This window comes from Hydra viridissima, unplaced genomic scaffold, assembly GCF_058129835.1.
Source record: "Hydra viridissima isolate aposymbiotic clone 2 unplaced genomic scaffold, HvirCarnegie_v1 scaffold_13, whole genome shotgun sequence".
Classification (NCBI taxonomy): Eukaryota; Metazoa; Cnidaria; class Hydrozoa; order Anthoathecata; family Hydridae; genus Hydra; species Hydra viridissima.
Window position 1 is genome coordinate 4451217 of NW_028324312.1, and position 18803 is coordinate 4470019.

Here is an 18803-nt window from a genome sequence, read left to right on the forward strand (position 1 = left end):
CTGCAGTTAATAACAATAAAAAACATCTATGGCTTTTTTTGCTTGAAAAGTGAGAACAAATTTATTACAAAAACTGAACAAGCATCATGTAAACATCAGTTGGACAATTTTATCAACTTGATGCTAAAAGATTTCAACTTGATTTTTATGCAGTCTGACGAAAGGTGGCAAGCTATTAAAGTAATTAAATTTTTGAATAAATTATTTATGAAATGAAAAAAATATATAAAATAAAAAACACTTTAGATTTACTTATTTAGTTTTGAAGTTTCTTTTTTAATTTGGAATTTGATTGAATACTTACAAATAGATATTAAAGGATGGATTGTCATAAATGCTTATTTATAAAAAATTCAGTTTACTACTTCAATTAAATTTACAAACTACTACCATTTTTACTACTTCATTTTTTAAAACTCAATACCTTATTTACTCAGTAAATTTTATTATAGTTATTTAATTCAGTTTTCATTTTGAATATCAAATGAATAATGTTCTTGTGTTTATACAAGAAAAATACTAGTATGCATTTTTTAAAGTACCTGAATTATTTTGAATTATATATTTTGAACAAACATTTACAAACATATTGGAGCTATAACACCAACTGGTAAAGTATTAGGTGGTTGGGGTTATCAAAGATATGTAACCATTAAAGTTGTTTGGTAAATTTTCTTTCATAAAACTGCTAGAGCACTTATAGTAGTTTATAGAAGTTTATAGTAGTGATCTGATGAAGCTAGAAGTTCATTGTGATTTGAAGAAATTAAATCAATTATCATTTTATTTACCCATGGTACAACCTCAGCATATTCACCAACACTAAATATTCAAATATCCTAGTAGTTTCTTTGAATGTCAATTTAGTAAATTGTAAGAGTTTAATTGCTAACATGCAAATGTTTTGGATTGCCTGTTTTAGCTGCAATAAAATGTTGGTACTTACAACATTTTATTGCAGTTAACCCAGTAATTTGCAGTTGCTCCAGAAGAACAAACCTGGAGCAAGAGAACTTTAATGTTTCAGCCTTGAGAAGGCTAAAAATAAGAGGTCCTAATATTTAGATATTTACAAGTACAACTTTCCTACATATGTATTATCATTTTTTTTTAAAAAAATGATGAATAAATAAAGTTAATTTAAAGTTAAGAATGTGCATTAAAAGTGTTTTTTTTTTAAAGTGGAAAACTTGCCACACTTAACCCCTTAAGAATTTAAAAATATGTCATTGTACTGATGCATTATTTGACCATTAACCATTATTTGACCATTAACCATTATTTGACTATACAAGTTTGTTCCAGAAGAACAGACTAGTATAATCAAATACTTGTATATATCATATATGTACTTGTATAACATCAGTTTGTTGTTATAAAAGTACATATATGATATTTAGCACTTACGGCTGTTTGCAGCTAATAAGATAGAGTAGCAACCCCTCACTAACATTTCATATTTAATATCTTTTTACTTTATCAATGATTTTACCACAGGTAATATTAACATTTTATAGTTAAAATTTTTTAGTTTTTAAATTTAATTCTACAAATATGATATTTTGAAAAAAAAATATTACAAGCATATTAACTCTAAAAATGGAAAAATACAGTGGGTTACATAAATTTAGTCACTAGTTTTTATGCAAATTTTTTGTTTTTTACAAAATTATCTTTGAAATCAACAAATTAATACAATTAAAGGCGTATTACATGTGTTAATTAATTGATTCTCTATCGAATGGTATATAATTCGAACTCATTAGGTTAACTAGTCTTGAGCAATTATTAATTCAATTAGAACATACCTGTATTTCTAATATAGCAAAAATATATATAGTCAGTTAAAATTTAACAACTTATCTCTATCGAAAGGTTAGAAAAGACCCTAAGATTTCTTACTGCGAACTTGCTGAAGGGTTCACAAATATGCCTGGTAACGTTAGTATTAGTAGATGGACTATACAAAGATGCCTAAATAAGAAAGGCTTAGATTGCTATGTTGCTGCTCGAAAACTAATTTTGCGTGTCTCAGATTGCCTAAAAAGATTAAAGTGGTGTAGAGAAAGACTTCACTGGTCTGCAGAAGACTGGGGCAAACTCATTTTCAGCGACAAATCCAATTTTGAGGTGATAAATTGCAAGCCAAGATTAATCATCAAGAGGCTGGCTGGTAAAAAGTTCAAAGAACTTTTATGTTTATCAAGGATTCAAGGCGGAGGAGGATCAGTCGGAATATGGGGATGCTTCTCCCATAAAGGAACAGAGTCATACAACATTTATAACAGCAGAATTAACCAGTACAACTACAAAGAGACCCTCAAAACTTTTGCCAACAGCCAGAGCTTTTTACGGAAGACAACAACAATGGATTTTTCAGTACATCAGCACAACGGCTCACACTGCAATCTCGGTTAAAGAGTGGCTTGATCGGAAAAACATTATGGTCATGCCTTGGCCAGCTTGTTCTCTAGATTTTGATCCCATCGAGAACATTTGGGCTTGGATAGACAAGAGATTGTTCAAAAAGAGCATTTTTTTTTTTGAAAAATTTTTTTTTCTTATTTTGTTTATAATACCACTGTTAATAAAATTTCAAACAATTTAAATTGTTAACTTTTTTGTTTGCTTTAAATTTAAAAAAAAAAATAAAAATTGTATTAAAAATCAAGTGACTCTATATTTATACAACCCACTGTAAGAATTTCAAAACAATTATTTATAAAATTGTTTATCAGCAAAATTAGAATTATAGACTTATCTGAAAATATGATTTTTGAAGTGCATTTTAGCAGGTATGTTTAAGAAAGCTTCATACAATAAGCTGACACATTTTAATCAAATAATACAGTTTGGATTGATATTTTGCACCAAATAAAATATTTTTTTAGGTACAAAATATTAATGTAAAAACGATAAAAAATCAAATAAGAAAAAGTTCAGTTTAGTGATTGCACTCTATATCTTGAAATATTCTTCAAAAGAATTGTGCAAATGTGAATTCTTTTATAATTAAAATAAATGATTCAAGAATTGTACATAACAAAGTTATTACTTAGGTTGGTAAAAGACTTTTATAAGTTTTTTTGAAAAAGAGCACATTTTATGTGTGATATATTAGACATAAAACTCAGAGACTTTAGAAAAAAGTCATTAACAAACTTTATTAGGTATATAATTAACAAATTATGCATTTAAGACTTCACCAGAATGTATGTCACATAAATGGGGATCAACTTGAAATTTTTTTTCTGTTGAATTCAATTTTTATGCTGATTTTAACTAAAATTGGCATGCTGATTCCAAATTTGCTACCAGTTTTTTTCCAGCATGTCAAGTTTCTTTTGTGCAGCTTACTCTACAGATAAGGAAAATTCCATTTTTTTAGGTATAGTAAAGCTTTGTTTACATTGATTCTAATTGGCAGTTATAATTGAAAGTGTTGTGAGCGGTGTTTACAGCTTCCAATAGGTCAATACAACCAATATATTCAAGTTATATTTCACTGTATGTTATTTTTATCTATTTCATCTTAGTGTTTTATTTACTTACATAAGTAAAGAAAAGGTATATAAACATATCACTTGTCACTTGTTTCAGATCATGTCTGCTCTTCTTTACTTTGAAATGTATTAATAACCCTGACTAATTTTGCTATACTTGTGGTTTTTTCATGATTCCAAGGCAGAGAAAAAACATCAGCACATTTGTCAAAAAAGCATATTTTACATGTTTTAAAGTAAAACTTCATGATCAAGACAAGTCATGGGCTCCTCACAAAGTATGCAAGCAATGTGTTGAGAGTTTATGCCTGTGGGCCAAAGGGAAATGTTAAAAGTTGGTATTTGCTATCCCCATGGTTTGATGAGAGCAAAAAGATCATTGCACAGACTGTTACTTTTGTTTAGCGAAAACATCAGAATTTAATAAAAAAAATAAAAGTGAAATAGAATATCCTAATCTTCAGCTGTTAGACCTATGCCTCATTCAGTTGAAATTCCAGTGCCAGTATTTGAACCACTACCTCCTATAGAACACTTGATTGATGTTGAAGATTGCGATGACAGCAATGATACAGATTTTGAGTTCATAGTGGATTTAATCAGCATGAGCTGAATGACTTGGCACATGATTTGAGCATCTCAAAAAAAGCTTCAGAAATCCTAGATGCAAGACTAAATGAGAAAAACTTACTTGAAAAAAGAGTGAAGATATCATACTTTTGAACTAGAGAAAGTATATTTCTGCAGTACTCTGAAAGTAACAGCAGCTTTGAGTTTTGCAATAATATTCCTGATTTATTGAAGGAATTAGGGTTTTTATTCTACAACCCAGATGAATGGAGATTATTTATTGATAGCTTGAAGAAAAGCTTGAAGTGTGTCCTTCTACACAATTTATATGGTGTAGTTCCTATTGGGCATTCAGTAATTCTTTGTGAAGAACATGGAGATATAAAGATAGTCATTGAGTTATTGCAATACAACAAACACAACTGGATCATCTGCGCTGACCTTAAAATGGTGTGCTCTTTTCTTGGTCAGCAATGATGGAACACAAAGTATCCCTGCTTTCTCTGTATGTGGGATAGCAGAGCTTGAAAGAAGCATTGGATAGAGACAAATTGACCTCCAAGATCAGATCTTAAACCTGGAGATCAAAATATTCTACATGAGCCACTTGTTGATAGGAAAAAAATAATATTGTGACCTCTGCACATAAAACTAGGTCTCATGAAGCAATTTGTAAAAGCATTTCCTACTGATGGTGACTGTTTCAAGTATATTATTTTGCAATTTCCTAGACTTTCAATTGCAAAAATCAAGGCTGATGCATTTGATGGCCCACAAATTTGGCAGTTTATCAAAGATGAATAGTTCACTGAGACTATATCAGACCTTGAGAAGAATGCCTGGTTATCATTCAAAGATGCTGTCTTTTCTTGATAATACATGTGCAAGTAATTATGCAGAAATTGTTAAGAAACTATTAGAGTGTTACAAAGCACTTGGTTGTAACATGAGTATTAAACTACATTTTCTGGATTGTCATCTTGCAAACTTACTGGAAAATTTTGGTACTGTTAGTGAGGAGCAAGGTGAACTATTTCACCAAGATTTGAACATTATGGAAGAACATTATCAGGATAGATGGATATGATGGCTGACTATTCTTGGAGTGTCAAACGTGATAGCCTTCAAGTTGAACACTCAATAAAAAGCTATAAATGAAGATTTTGACCTCAACTACTTGCTCACAATTATAACAATATTAGCTAGATCTTGTGTAAAAACATGATAGTGCTAACTAAACCTTGCATTTATGCCTGTTTCTTATTTCCTTATATTTTGATATTTGTATTTTTTACATAAAGCAAGCATATATCTACAACAAGTATAGTATTTTTCATATTTTTTCAAAAAATATAGATTCTATGGTTAAAAACTTGATGTGATAGAGAAAAACTAAGAGCCGTTTTAGATTTCCAACCCAAAGATTAGTTAAAAACAACTGTCAGACCCTGTGTTCCACAGTATAATCCAAGTTGTTACAAAAACTCATGAAAATGTTAGATTTGCTATTTCATTCAAAACAAATCAAAATTGATACCAGATTATGGTTATATTTCTTTTTTTAAAGTTTCTGAAAATTAGAAACCTTAAGTTTAAATCATAAGTATTTACCCCATGATGTAAATGACTTTGACCTGTAGACTTCTTTTTCTAAGACTCCACTTCCGCAACTTACAGTACTCCGATTATATATTTTTTTGCTCTGATAACTTGCATAATTGCTAAAATTCAACAGACAAAAATAGTTGTAATTAAAGAGTATCAAACCAATGAAAGCTCAGACTTTCTTTATGCAGAATTCTTTAAATCAAAAACAATTAGAATATGCAAATTCTTTTTGAATGCATTAAAACTATTTGAAAGTACTGCTTCTCATCAAATTCTTTTCACTTGAATCATGAAAAACTTTATAAAAGATTAAACAAATGTTCTTCATACTTTATTGTTATGAATTTTAAAAAACATTGACTGAAATTATATATAGAAGTATGTAAAGAAGAAAGTATATCTAGAAAAGAAAGTATATATAGAAGTAAGTATGTATAGAAGAATGAATATATAGAAAACTTACTAATTACATGGGATCCTTCCAATATCTGTTTCAAGATCAAGCAAAGCATTGATAAGCACTGGTTGTGAAAGTATTTGATTGACATCATATCGTTTCACAGGATCAGTTTGTAGTATACCTTTAACAAGGTCCTTGATTTCTTCACTGTAATGTTCAGGCATCGATGAAAAACCTCTTTTAATGATTTTTTGAATAATGCTACTTAAAGACTAAACAAGAAAATTACAAGAAAAAACTTTATAAATATATATTCACTTACCTTTCATTCTTATATATGGTATATGAATCAAAAATGAAAGATTTGAGTTCTGATGCTGTATTAGGTTCAAGCTAAATATCTTTGACATTCAATTTTAAGTATGCTAAAAAAATTATCAATTATTTTGTGCTAAGTTTTGATATAGCATTAAATTTTAGGCAAATAAGTTTTAACCATTAAATTAACAATTTCAAATGAACATTAGCTCTTTTAAAACTTGGCTATTGATGCAAAAGCCATGTAGTTTGAATTCTTGTTTTTACATCCAAAAATAACTTGCATGTTAAGTTACTAATACTCTGTGAAGTAAAGAACTAATTACCTTAAGTTATGTTAGAGGTTACTTTAAAAAATTTATTAGCATTTTTTCCTAAGCCACTAAAATTAGGGATGGTAATCGATTAACGGTTAATCAATTAAAAAAAGTTAATGGTTAATCCATTAATTTCCAAACGATTAATCGAATCATTTTAAAAATGATTTTAAGCATTTTAATTTTTAAAGCTGCTTTAAAAATTAAAAAATTTGGTGTTTTTTGACAACAAACTTTTATCTTGCACCGCTGTGAAATTTAAACAAATAATATACAGTACAACCTCTCTAATTCGAATCTCCATAATTTGAAAACCTCCGTAATGCGATTAAATGTTAAGTCACTGTGAAATCCGCTTAAGAAGAGTCAACATTCTATAATTCGAAAATCTCTCTAATTCGAATTTTTCCCTGTAAAATTGAAATAGAGAGATTGTACAGTATTTTCAGTGCGGTAGTACAAATAGCCTGGTCACCATTTACGATGTCTAAAAAAATTCTTTCTGAAGTTTGGAAGCATTTTTTATCAGAAAATAAAGACAATTCAATATTCAAGTGCAAATATTGTTCAGTTGAACTTAAATTCCATTCATCAACTTCAAGTTTCTTGTATCATTTAGAGCACAAACATAAAATTTTACCAACCAAAGTTGTTTCAAAAACATCAAAAACTATCCAGCCTAGTTCTGCTGCCTACTTTAATAAAATAGGTAACAAAGCTGGAGAGGTATTAGCTCATTTAACAGCTGTAGATTGTATCTCTTTTGCAACTTTGGCCAATAGTAAAGATATTAAAAATGGCTGGAAAGCTTAAGGACTAAAAATCCCTGATGATTGACATGCTATAAAGGCAATTGTTATGAACTATGCAAACTCAATGAAGTTAAAAATTACTCACGAGCTTCAGCAAAAAAAATTAAACGGAGAAAGATTTTCAATTTCTCTTGATGAGTGGACTTCAGTTGGAACTAGAAGATACTTTGTGTCTTAATGTATATTGTTCAGACAATATTCACTATGGTCTTGTAATAAGCTGAATCTGATCCTTGATGATGATGATGATGATGATGATGATGATGATGATGATGATGATGATGATGATGATGACGATGATGATGACAATGATGATGATGATGATGATGATCATGATCATGATGATGATGATCATGATGATGATGATCATGATGAATGCTGGAATGAAGAAAATAATAGTTTTGTTGATGAGGGAACCCAGTTTAATGAGGACTATGGTATTCTCATATCAAAGGTTTGTAAAACAGTCAAGATGTTTAGAAAATCGCCACCTAAAAATTATATTCTTCAAAACATTTGTAAAGCTGATTTGGGAAAAGAGCTTAAGCTTATTCTGATATTAAAACAAGATGGAATTCTCTAATCAGCATGTTAAAACGATTCTTGGAATTAAAAAGTGTTATTGGAAAAGCTCTTGTGGATATATCAAGAACTGATTTGATTTTAAAAGAAGAATAAATAAAACAGATCTCTGATATTGTTCAGGCCCTTCATATTGTAGAGCTAAGTATTGTAGGATTGGGAAATAGAGACTGTAATCTGATAAAATCTGAAAAATTATTTTGTTTTTACTACCAAATCTTAAAGAGCAAAATACTAATACAGGTCAAAATTTATTTACTGTTGTTTCTAAGAGAATTAATAAAAGAAGAAATTGTAATATTGTTGGTTTACTTTGCTATTTAGATAATCTAGGTGACTATAAGTCAGATTCAGAATCACCAGGTAATCTTTTAAAGTACTCAAACAAAAATGAAATTGCTAAAACAGCAAGAGAAATATATGTACACTTATTTCTACATGAGGATAACCAAAGGAATAGTGAATTAAAAGTAGCATCTGAGTTTAAATCCACTTTAATTCTTCTATAGAAGCAGAAAGAGGTTTTAGTGCTGCTGGTTTGTTTATTACTAAGTTAGATACTATTAATAACTTATGTTTTTTAAGATCATATCTGACAAAAAAAGAGAAATAAAACCTTTATGAGTAGCAATATACTTTTTGTAACTCGTAAAAATTCATTTTTAAAAGTTAATTGAAAATTAATCGATTAATTTAGCTAAAATTAATCGTTAATCGATTAATTTAGCTAAAATTAATCGTTAATCGATTAATTTAGCTAAAATTAATTGTTAATCGATTGATTAAGCTAAAATTAATCGTTAACCGATTGATTTAGCTAAAATTAATCGTTAATTGATTAATTCAAAATACCAATTAATTTACCACCCCTAACTAAGATAAATAAAATGGCATAGGCTGGATTTTATAATGATTGAGGGAGAGAAGTTATTAGTGGTGTAGCTTTTCTATTTAAGATAGTAAGCCTTAAAGAGAAAAATTGTCCTTAAGTTGAAAATATCATGAGAAATGATGTTGTTGAAAAAAAGATTTTAATAAAAACGAAAAAATCTTATACAAATAGAAAAAATCCAGATACAAAAGAAAAAATCCAGAACTTATTTTTATTTTTGGTAAAATAAAGAGACTTGAATTCTGCACATATATTTAATGATCAGTAATTATAATTTAATTTTATTTAATATTTTTTTAGATTAATCAAAAGCTCACTTGTAAAAGTCTGTGATTATTTTAAACACCAAGCCTTATTTTATTTGACTTTCAGATCCTGGTGATCTCTAATTAAGTCAAAATAATATTTACTAGACTGTTAACATTTTTCTGAATTGTTAACATTTTAATTGTCTTTAATTTTTATTTGTATTATGTTGACACCTAGAAAAAAAAGTATTTCTTCGTTTAATATTTTTATTGCCTTTTTTAAAACAGCTTTCTTCTTCAAGCAAATTATAATGTAAACTCTTGTTTTCTAATTTGGTAGCAGGGTTCTTTCTAGATTTAAAAATTATTTTAAAGTTTAAATAGTAAAGACACCAAATTAGTAATTACCAAAAGTTGGCCTTTTAGCTCTTGCTAAGGTTGTATTCAAACAATTATTAAAAAAAATCTCCTTCTTAAAATGAATTTATGTTAACACTAAATATGCCATAATTAGCATGATCAATAATGAAGGCTGACTTAAAACTTCATTATCTGTTTAAAAAAGCAGCAACTAAAAATAGAAAAAATAACATAAAAAGTTAAATACAAAGCAGTTGAAAAAAAAAATATTTACATCACCATCAAATGCTCTCTTTAAAGTAATCAATTCATAAAGTATACACCCCAAACTCCAAATATCACTTTTTTTATTATAACTAGAAGAGGATAAGGAATAATACTAAAATAGCAAAACTTATATCAACAAAACTATATTTAGATAATGTTGGTCTTTAGTTACATTTACATAAAGGTGACTTTTAGCTGTATTTACATAAGAGTGACCCTTAGCTATAGATAAAGTCAGTACTTTGTGATCTGTACAAAATTTTAGCTCAATCAACTAATAGATGACCCTCAAAAGCCTTGAAGTTTTTTCAAATATACATGCAACAACTAACTTAGTTAAAAAATTGTATACTCTTTCCAATCTCCACCATTTTCTTTTTTTATGTTAGAGAACTTTATATAGACACATAAATTATTAAAAACACACACACACACACTTAAAAGCTATTTTGAAATAAACAACTTAAAAGTTATTTTGAAGAATTCTTGAAATAACCTGAAATTTTTAAGAAGTACTTCTTTGACAATTTGTAAAATATATTATTTTTTAAGTTTTTATTATATCGAAAAACTTTTAAGAGAAATGCATTTTGATTTACAACAATAATTTTTTTAGTATCAAGACAACGTCAACAAATTATATTGAAAATTATTGTTTTCTAAAAGAGGATTAAACAGCAATCAATTGAATAGCCTTACTTTTGCTCTGACATTGATGTGTAAAACAAAGTTTTGCTTTTGTGAGAATCCTGTTGTAATCCTAAATGAGTTTGAATCAGTACAGATAAAAAGTCTTGTGAAGAAATATTTTGTACCAGGAGTTACAAAAGATAAAATATTATGTTCATAAAGCAAGAAAAATCATTAATCAAATAATATATTTTTATCAATGTAATTTACATTATTACTGTTAAATTTGTAAGAACAAAGAGTTAAAAAATTTAGTTTATTTAATCTAAAAATAAAAACAACAATGCTAAAAATTAGAAACTGCAAAACAAATTCAATTTGTAAGCACTAAAAACTTCATAGTTGAAGAAGGCCATCTCAAATTCCAATTAAGCAAATATTTTGTACAGATCACTTTTTGGTCGATGGGTTGGTAAAAACAAGGCCTACTCTTATCTTTACTTTAACAAGATCTAACATTATTCAAATGTTAGTTTAAGTTTCTGTAGAAATTTTTCCATTAACTAAAATTTTTCCATATGCTAAGTTCATTATAGTTGCATCTTTCTGTTAACATTGATAAGCTCCGCTCATTAATTTGTTTGCTTTGATAACATTTTCCTTTATTCCTATTCCTATAAATTGCAAAATTATTTACAAGAGTTTATTATGTTAATTAGAACAACAACATTCTGCCAGGTAGTGATATAACTCATTGCCAAATAGTGATTTATAGCATATGGCATAACTTGAAACAATATTGAAATGTTTAGTTTGAATGATTTGCTGCAAAAAAACCTTGGTATAAATAATCAGCATACAACTCAGATACAACTTGATTAATCAGGGCCTAAAATAAGCAAATCAGTAATAAACTATTATCAGATATTCAGACATTTCCTTAAAATTGATATGAGAATAGAAATACTTTTTATTTTTTATTCATTTTACACCTTTTAAGTTTGCATAAAAATTCTTTTGAAAAATTTTTTCAGGCAAATATTTTTATAATATGATATGATCAAGAATGGTTGTCATTTTACTTAAATTGACTCATAAACACTTACAGGAATATTACTATCATAGTGGCAAAACACTGATAGTGTCATGGTGCTGTTTTTAATGATGTAATTAATAAACTTTATTATAACCACCAGGGAAGTTTTATGCACTTTAATCATTCAATGTAATTTTGAAATTTTTAAAGTGAATATATAAAGACAAAAGATTCTAAAATAATATTTTTAACACTATAGGATATAGCATATTTCATGGCTTTAAATCAACTGGAAAAAAATTTGATAATGCACACTACACTAAGGTGTATCAGTCAACCAATAATATGTGAGTAAAACCTCATTTACAATATTCATCAAGAACCTCATTTACAATATTCATCAAAAACAACATTAACATGATTCTCACAAAAAGAATTGTTTTTTGTGGGAAATTTAAGAAAATTTATTCTATCATTTTTCATCAAACTCATGTAAAAAAAACTTTGACAATGTTGTACTTCTGTGTGATGCATTTTATATGCTTCCTTAGCACAAGTAACGTTTAAAAAGAAACCAAGTTTTATTCAGTAAAGTCAACAATTTGATTTAGGAAATAATTTCAGGATAATTTTAAAACCCAGCTTCTATTTCAGCAACGGCACACAAAAATGAAAGAAATTTTTATTTACTTAGAACTTCAAATTTCATAGATTGTATAATAAGAAACTCAATAAAACTCAATAGAATTTTTCAGTTTTAAAAAACGGTTAACATAATAAAATCTAAGCTTTATTTTTTTCCTAAGCAAAAGGCACTTACAATGATACCTAAACAGATACAATTATTTGTATCTGTTTGTGTTGTTTCTGCTCTGTTTATTTCTATCTGTTTGTATGTGTTGACATCTAAACAGATACAACTACTTGTAACTGTTTAGATGTCACTTTTTTCCATTAAATTTTATTAAGCTTCTTATTCTACAATCAATGAAATTTTAAAACTTATAGTTCTGGGAAAATAAAAATTTCTTAGATTTAAATGTCCTTGCTGAAATAAAAACTGGGTTTTAAAATTTTTCATTTTGCTTTAACAAGGTGTCATTTTTTGAGTGTTACTCTTAAACCTTTAAGAGTAACACTCAAAAATTGACCCCTCAATAAGGTAAAATTAGTATCATATGGTACATACTCAAACACTTCACAAAAGAAAAAACAAGCAATACCACCATAAATTCATGTAAAGTTTAAAAACTTTAAAAACATTTAAAAAAGATACGACTTTCCTTCTACAACCTCTGGTGACATGTAATGAGCAGTTCCAACAGTCTGAAACAATTCAAAGAAGAATTCTAACAGAACAATTTTTTTGTCATGTGTTATTTGTTCTAATACAGGAGTGACAACAATTAATGCATGACAATATATTGTGACAGTAAATTGTGATAAAATACTACATTACAATACATTAGGTAAAATAAAATATTGAATAAAATGTAAGAGAGTAGGTTGATTTGATTTTGATCTGATTTTGCAAACAAAACTTTGCTTTGTTTGCTGCCAATTTTCATTTTTAAAAAAACCTTTTAAGTATTCCACAACAATCAAAATTTTGATTTTTAAATATTTAAAACATTTTTTCAGGAGGTAGTAACATCTTACAATGCCCTCTGTGTGTGTGTGTGTGTGTGTGTGTGTGTGTGTGTGTGTGTGTGTGTGTGTGTGTGTGTGTGTGTGTGTGTGTGTGTGTGTGTGTGTGTGTGTGTGTGTACTTACAGTGATAGCATTGGTTTTAGTAAGAAACTTTGCAATTCCAAAGTCACATATCATTAAAACTTTTTTTCTTCTATCAAGCAGTATATTATGAGTTTTCATATCACGATGGAGAATATTTTGGTTGTGAATGTGATGCAGAGCTCTTGCAATTTGAGCAAAAAACTTTAATATTTCCTAAAAAATGAAAAATAAAAAAAAGGTAACTGTTATTTTATAATCTTTTTTTTTTTAATTAACTTACTTCAGTTTTTTTTTACTCAACTTACAATAGTACAACTTTAAATTTTAAACCAAAGCTTACATCTTCCTCTAATAGCATATTTTGTTGTTGTCGTAGCTGCAAATAGTCAAACAGATTTCCCCCTAAAAAACAAGGAAACTAATTAAAGAACATCAAAACAACATCCCTAAGTTTTTGTAAAATTTATTTAAACTTTTTGATTTTAATAAGTAAATATACTGATACTTTATAAAGATTACTTGTTATGTGATTATATATTTTTAATGAGGGTAAAAGTTTCAAATGAATTTCTGTAATAATTTTCTTTCAGTTAAAACTGATATACAATGGAATATTTTTTAATTTACATAATGTAAAAATTTGTTATGAATTGAAATTCTAGTTTTAGGATATTTTGGAAAGGTAGGAGACTGCTCACCAAGGCAGTTTTAGATAACTAGTAAAATATATTATTTTTTAGAGATTTTCTATGAATGGCTACCCTGTTCTAAAAAAAGAGGTTGTAAAATATTAAAGTTTCCCCACATTCATAATATCTGTATCAAAACTTCAGTCATTTGAACAAATTTTAGAGTAATATTTTATAGTTAACCAACTTTGTAAAAACATTTTTTGTTTTTGTCATAAATAACAATAATGCAGAAAAACTTCAAATCACAACTGATTGCATAAAAATATCTAATTGTAAAAGAATCACAATTCTAGGGGGTTTACAAATACTTGTTCTGCCCAATACTGCCAGTGTTTGAATACAAAACATGTTTACATTTTCTTGGTGTGTTTTTTTGGTATCATTGTCTTAGTATGGTGCACTGAAACTAGTATGATGACAAAACTCCTAAGCTTTTTTCGAACATTTAAATAGTCAAGTCCAGGAAAAGAATATATATGAATATATATAAGAATTAATGGTATACAAAATATGTAATACAGTATATATAATTCAAAATAGTAGAAAATATATATTTTATCAAAAAAAAAAAATTTAATCAGTGTTTTTATTAGTATATATGCTATAATTGTATATATCTTATATTATATTAGTGTATATACTTTAACAATATATTTGTCCCTATCATTTCTCCACATCATATTTCCAGTTTCATCACAACTCCAATGGTGTTGTAATGAAATTTGAAAAAAAAATTATCTCATGCTTATATTTAAGACTTGGATTTAAGCAAATTACACATAATTCTAAATTATAAATGATATGAGAAAGTGAGAAGTGATTTAAAATTTGAAGAAGTTAAATATTTTATTCCAAAGTTTTATAGAAAGATTTCACATAGAACTGCTATTAAAATTATCATTATAAATAAAAATATTTAATATTTTTTCCGTAATGCATTTTAAATGCAGAGAATATAAATAAACTTATTACAACTATGATGTGAAAACAGAAACCCTCATTCCAAATCCATTCCCAAGCATTACAATTTTTAATAACAGTTGTAATTTAGAGAAACTATTACCTGTAATTCAAGTTGTAGTTAAATTTTCTCTGCAAAATAAATGCAATATAAAAAATGTTCTTGAGCTATTACATTTCTTGTTCAAGTAAATTTCTTGTGCTATTGCATTTCTTGTTAAAGAAAAATTTTTAAGCAATTGCATTTCTTTTTAAGTAGTTAAAAGTGATCAGGAACTAGCCACTAACTCTTTTTTGTAACATTTTGTATTAAGTGATTGCAAACTGGTACATATTTTAGTGCAAAATAGAAATACTAAACCAACTTTCCTTCCAAATTTGTAAAAACTTAAACAATTTTTACTTCCACTTTTTCAAACTTACAAAAAACTCAAAACAAAAATCCACAAATTAAAGATTAAGTAATTATAAACTCTTGAATAAAATTATTTATCAAATTAAAAACACTTCTCACCAGGAGCATAATCCATGACAATCATAAAATTTTTCTCTTCCATAAAATATTCATGATACTTTATGATATTTGGATGATTGAACATTGCAGATACATCAATTTCATTAATGACACCTTTACGTTGCTCAGTTGTTAAATCATCAGCTGCAATTTGTTTGATAATTACTTCTCGACGATCTTCTTTACGAAGATATAAATACACAACTCTAAAGAATTGTAAAAAGAATTGTTGTAAATTTATTTAGAGTCTTTTAATGATCTAACAATAAGATTCAAGGTTTTTACTGAAGATCATTTCAAATTAGGCTAATGACAGCTTACAAAAACTTCAAGATTTTATAATGCATTCTCTTTAAGTTTTTACTTGATCTTATAAATAGATCATAAAACACTCTACAAGAAATTTATAGGTAATTGCTAAAGGAAACAATTATTAAAACTTGTAGTCTAACTCAGTAGCATAAATTTAAATATAGGTAACTAACACTTATAAACAAAATGAAAGTTAATATTGTTTGTTTTTAGTTAACATTTAATAACTCCCATATTTCATGAAAAGCCATACTTGAGATGTAAGCTAAAATAAGAGAAAAAGAATAATATACGTATTAACACATGTGGATACATTAATCTTATTATTAGATCTTAAGAACTATATATTATATATAGTTATATTTTTATGAACTATATTTATTATTGCCTGATGATAAACAAACACCATTAATCTTTTCTTAAGACAGTATAACTGTGTCAAACTGTCATACTAAGTCATCATATCATTCAAAAATTTAAATGCTAATTTTTTTTTCATTTAAATGCAAATTTACCTATGTAAAGAGTTTATCTAATAATACTTTGAACATATAATGTTCACATAACACTGTTAAATAATTCCATTTCTATAGGCAACTGAATATGTTTTTTCTGAGCAAATTGGAGAGGCAATATATCATCAATTAAAGAAGGCTTGGATACATAATTATGATATAATAAATTATGAGGAATAAAAAAAATTAAAAATAGGGTACAAAAATTTGCAACTTAAAACTAAACAATCTTTCAGCTTTTTGCAAAATACAAATTTTTCATACCATCAATCAACTTTATTAAATAATCTAATTGCTATTATTGTTATGATTTCTTGGCATGATGACAATTACATTATTTAATAAAATTTATTGACAATAAAAAATTGTATTTTGCTTTATTCCAAAAACTAGCAGAACTTTCCAGTAGACTTAATATTAAATCATGAAGTGTCATTGATTTTAATGGAAGAAGAGTTTAATTTATTACTAACTGAGATACCAGGACTGACTATAACCATGTTAAGACAGCTCTTTTAAAGGCAAGGTATGTAGGGGAGACCAGGGCTAGTTGGCTACAGGGGTAAGTTGACACTGTGTTTAACTTTGGAATTTTCCACCAGAAATTTCCAAAATTCACATGGAACCTTCCCACTTAACTAATTCATCTTTCAGTGTAGTATCAGGGCTATAAGCACATGCGCATTAGCGATTTTTATGTTTTTTTACTAACTTTGTAACTTTTGTAACTATATCACTTTTTTATTTTAAAAAGCAATAGCATTAGTTACAAGTAAACTCGAATAGCCGTAGGTGTTGTATGGTTCACTCTAACCAGTTACATTTTGTGTTTCTCAATATTTTGCGTTTTTGGGGATTTATAAGCCATTTTGTGAGCATAAAGCTTTTGGGATAAGTTGGCACAATGATCACGGGGCAAGTTGGTATGCAATTAAGGTATGTTAGACATTTTTTAATTTGAAATATTGCTTTTTTCAGGGTCTTGTTTGTTGTATTGTTTGAAGCAAAGGGTTGGAAAAGTCCAGGTACATGCAGATGGAAGAACTTCATTAAGAGCAAACTCTATATATTGCTGCATGAGAGCTTGATTAATGAGATTTGGACCTCCAAGAAGAGTATCAGTTGAAACGTATCTAGCAATTGCATTAGTTTCAGTCAAACAGTTGCCATTACTATCTTGAAATGCAAGAACTTTTCCCAGGGGAAATTTCTGTAGAAACTTAAATTTTATCCTTGTTAGTTTTTCCGAAAACAAAATTTGGACAAATTTTGATGCAAACACCACTATAGGCAGCAGCTATCAACACTTTGTAAGCATCATGGCTTCTGGGATAAGTGTAAAGAGTTCCAGAGACCATCCTGGCTGAACGGTAAAGCAAGTTGGCAACATGTACCAACTTATAATTTTTCAGATTAGCCGTAAATTCACTTAAGTTATATAACACTACAGATTTACAGACATTAGGAATTATAAAAGAAAAGTAGATAGGCCTGTAAATTCTAAAAGTGTTTTAAAAAATGCTATTAATGCTATTTTTGTAGAAGAAAAGTCTATTTGACCAACTTAAGGGCAATAAAAGTTAATGTCAAAAAATATATATGGATAAAAATTATCAAAAAACTTCATAAAAAAGATGCGCACTAAATAGATGCTTAATGTTGCTAAACCTGTCTCTTTTTATATGGGGTGCTAACTTACCCTGAGAGTATAGGCAACTTACCCCAGGCTGGAGTAAGTTGACACATTTTTTTCTTTTTTGGGCCACAAATTATTATTTTTTTAATGTTTGAAAATTGAACATGCTTGCCAAATCCATATTCTTTTGAACTGCAATTTTATACACTCAAAAAAGTTTTCATTTATAAATGAATCTATTGAAAATCTATTTAAAAATACTATTACTAAAAGTAAAATATTTTCTAAAGTATAGATAGCATCATTGTAGTTTTTGAAATATTTACAAAATTTGAGTCTTGAATTTGATTTACATGATCTTAAAGTTTAAAACATTTTTATATTTTCTATGACTTTATTTTAGAAAACAGTTTGATATAAGCAGTTTGAGAACCGCATGATATATAAATCAAAATAAACTGATTTACTTATCTATTTTCATTTTCTTTTTACTTTAAAGTCATCTTTTTTACCATTTCTTACTCATAGAATGAGTAGCCATAAAAGTGTATAAAAACGTTTTATTTAATCAAATTATAAATTTGAATTTAAAACTAGGTATATAGTTGATTACATATAAAATTTTATTCTACATACCCAAAAGCTCCTCTACCAACTGCTTTTTTGGTGTCTTTATCATACTTTTCCATAATTCTATTATATAATAAAATATAAAAGCTTTTTTAATAACTACAACACAAAATTTATAATTTTAACTACACATTATAATTATAACTGTATTATATTTGTAACTATACCATCTCGTTATTTTAAGATTAGATTATTCAAAACAATATTTAACAAAATGAAATAGAGTAAATGTCAACTTCAAATAAAAGAATCGTTATAAGTAAACAA

The 18803-nt window shown here is 27.4% G+C and overlaps 1 protein-coding gene across 6 annotated transcripts in view; it reads right to left on the reverse strand.

Annotated features, from left to right (window-relative positions):
• The window catches only part of LOC145194852 (serine/threonine-protein kinase Nek8-like), a 39915-nt gene that overhangs the window by 20150 nt on the left and 962 nt on the right, over positions 1-18803 (reverse strand). For 4 of the 6 annotated variants that reach the window (XR_016446171.1, XM_090070253.1, XM_090070257.1 and 1 more), the window contains exons 1-8: positions 18543-18637; positions 15444-15649; positions 13618-13679; positions 13317-13490; positions 12820-12869; positions 9885-9966; positions 6145-6353; positions 5685-5794 (exon numbers count right to left, since the gene is read on the reverse strand). Coding sequence is in view for 5 of the 6 variants with exons in the window: in XM_090070253.1 (XP_089926379.1) it covers positions 5685-5794; positions 6145-6353; positions 9885-9966; positions 12820-12869; positions 13317-13490; positions 13618-13679; positions 15444-15649; positions 18543-18595 (946 nt within the window). In the remaining variant the exon portion in view is untranslated. Of the gene's footprint in view, positions 1-5684; positions 5795-6144; positions 6354-9884; positions 9967-12819; positions 12870-13316; positions 13491-13617; positions 13680-15443; positions 15650-18542; positions 18638-18803 lie in introns of those variants that run through there. The other 2 variants (XM_090070254.1, XM_090070256.1) reach the window with 1 other exon arrangement.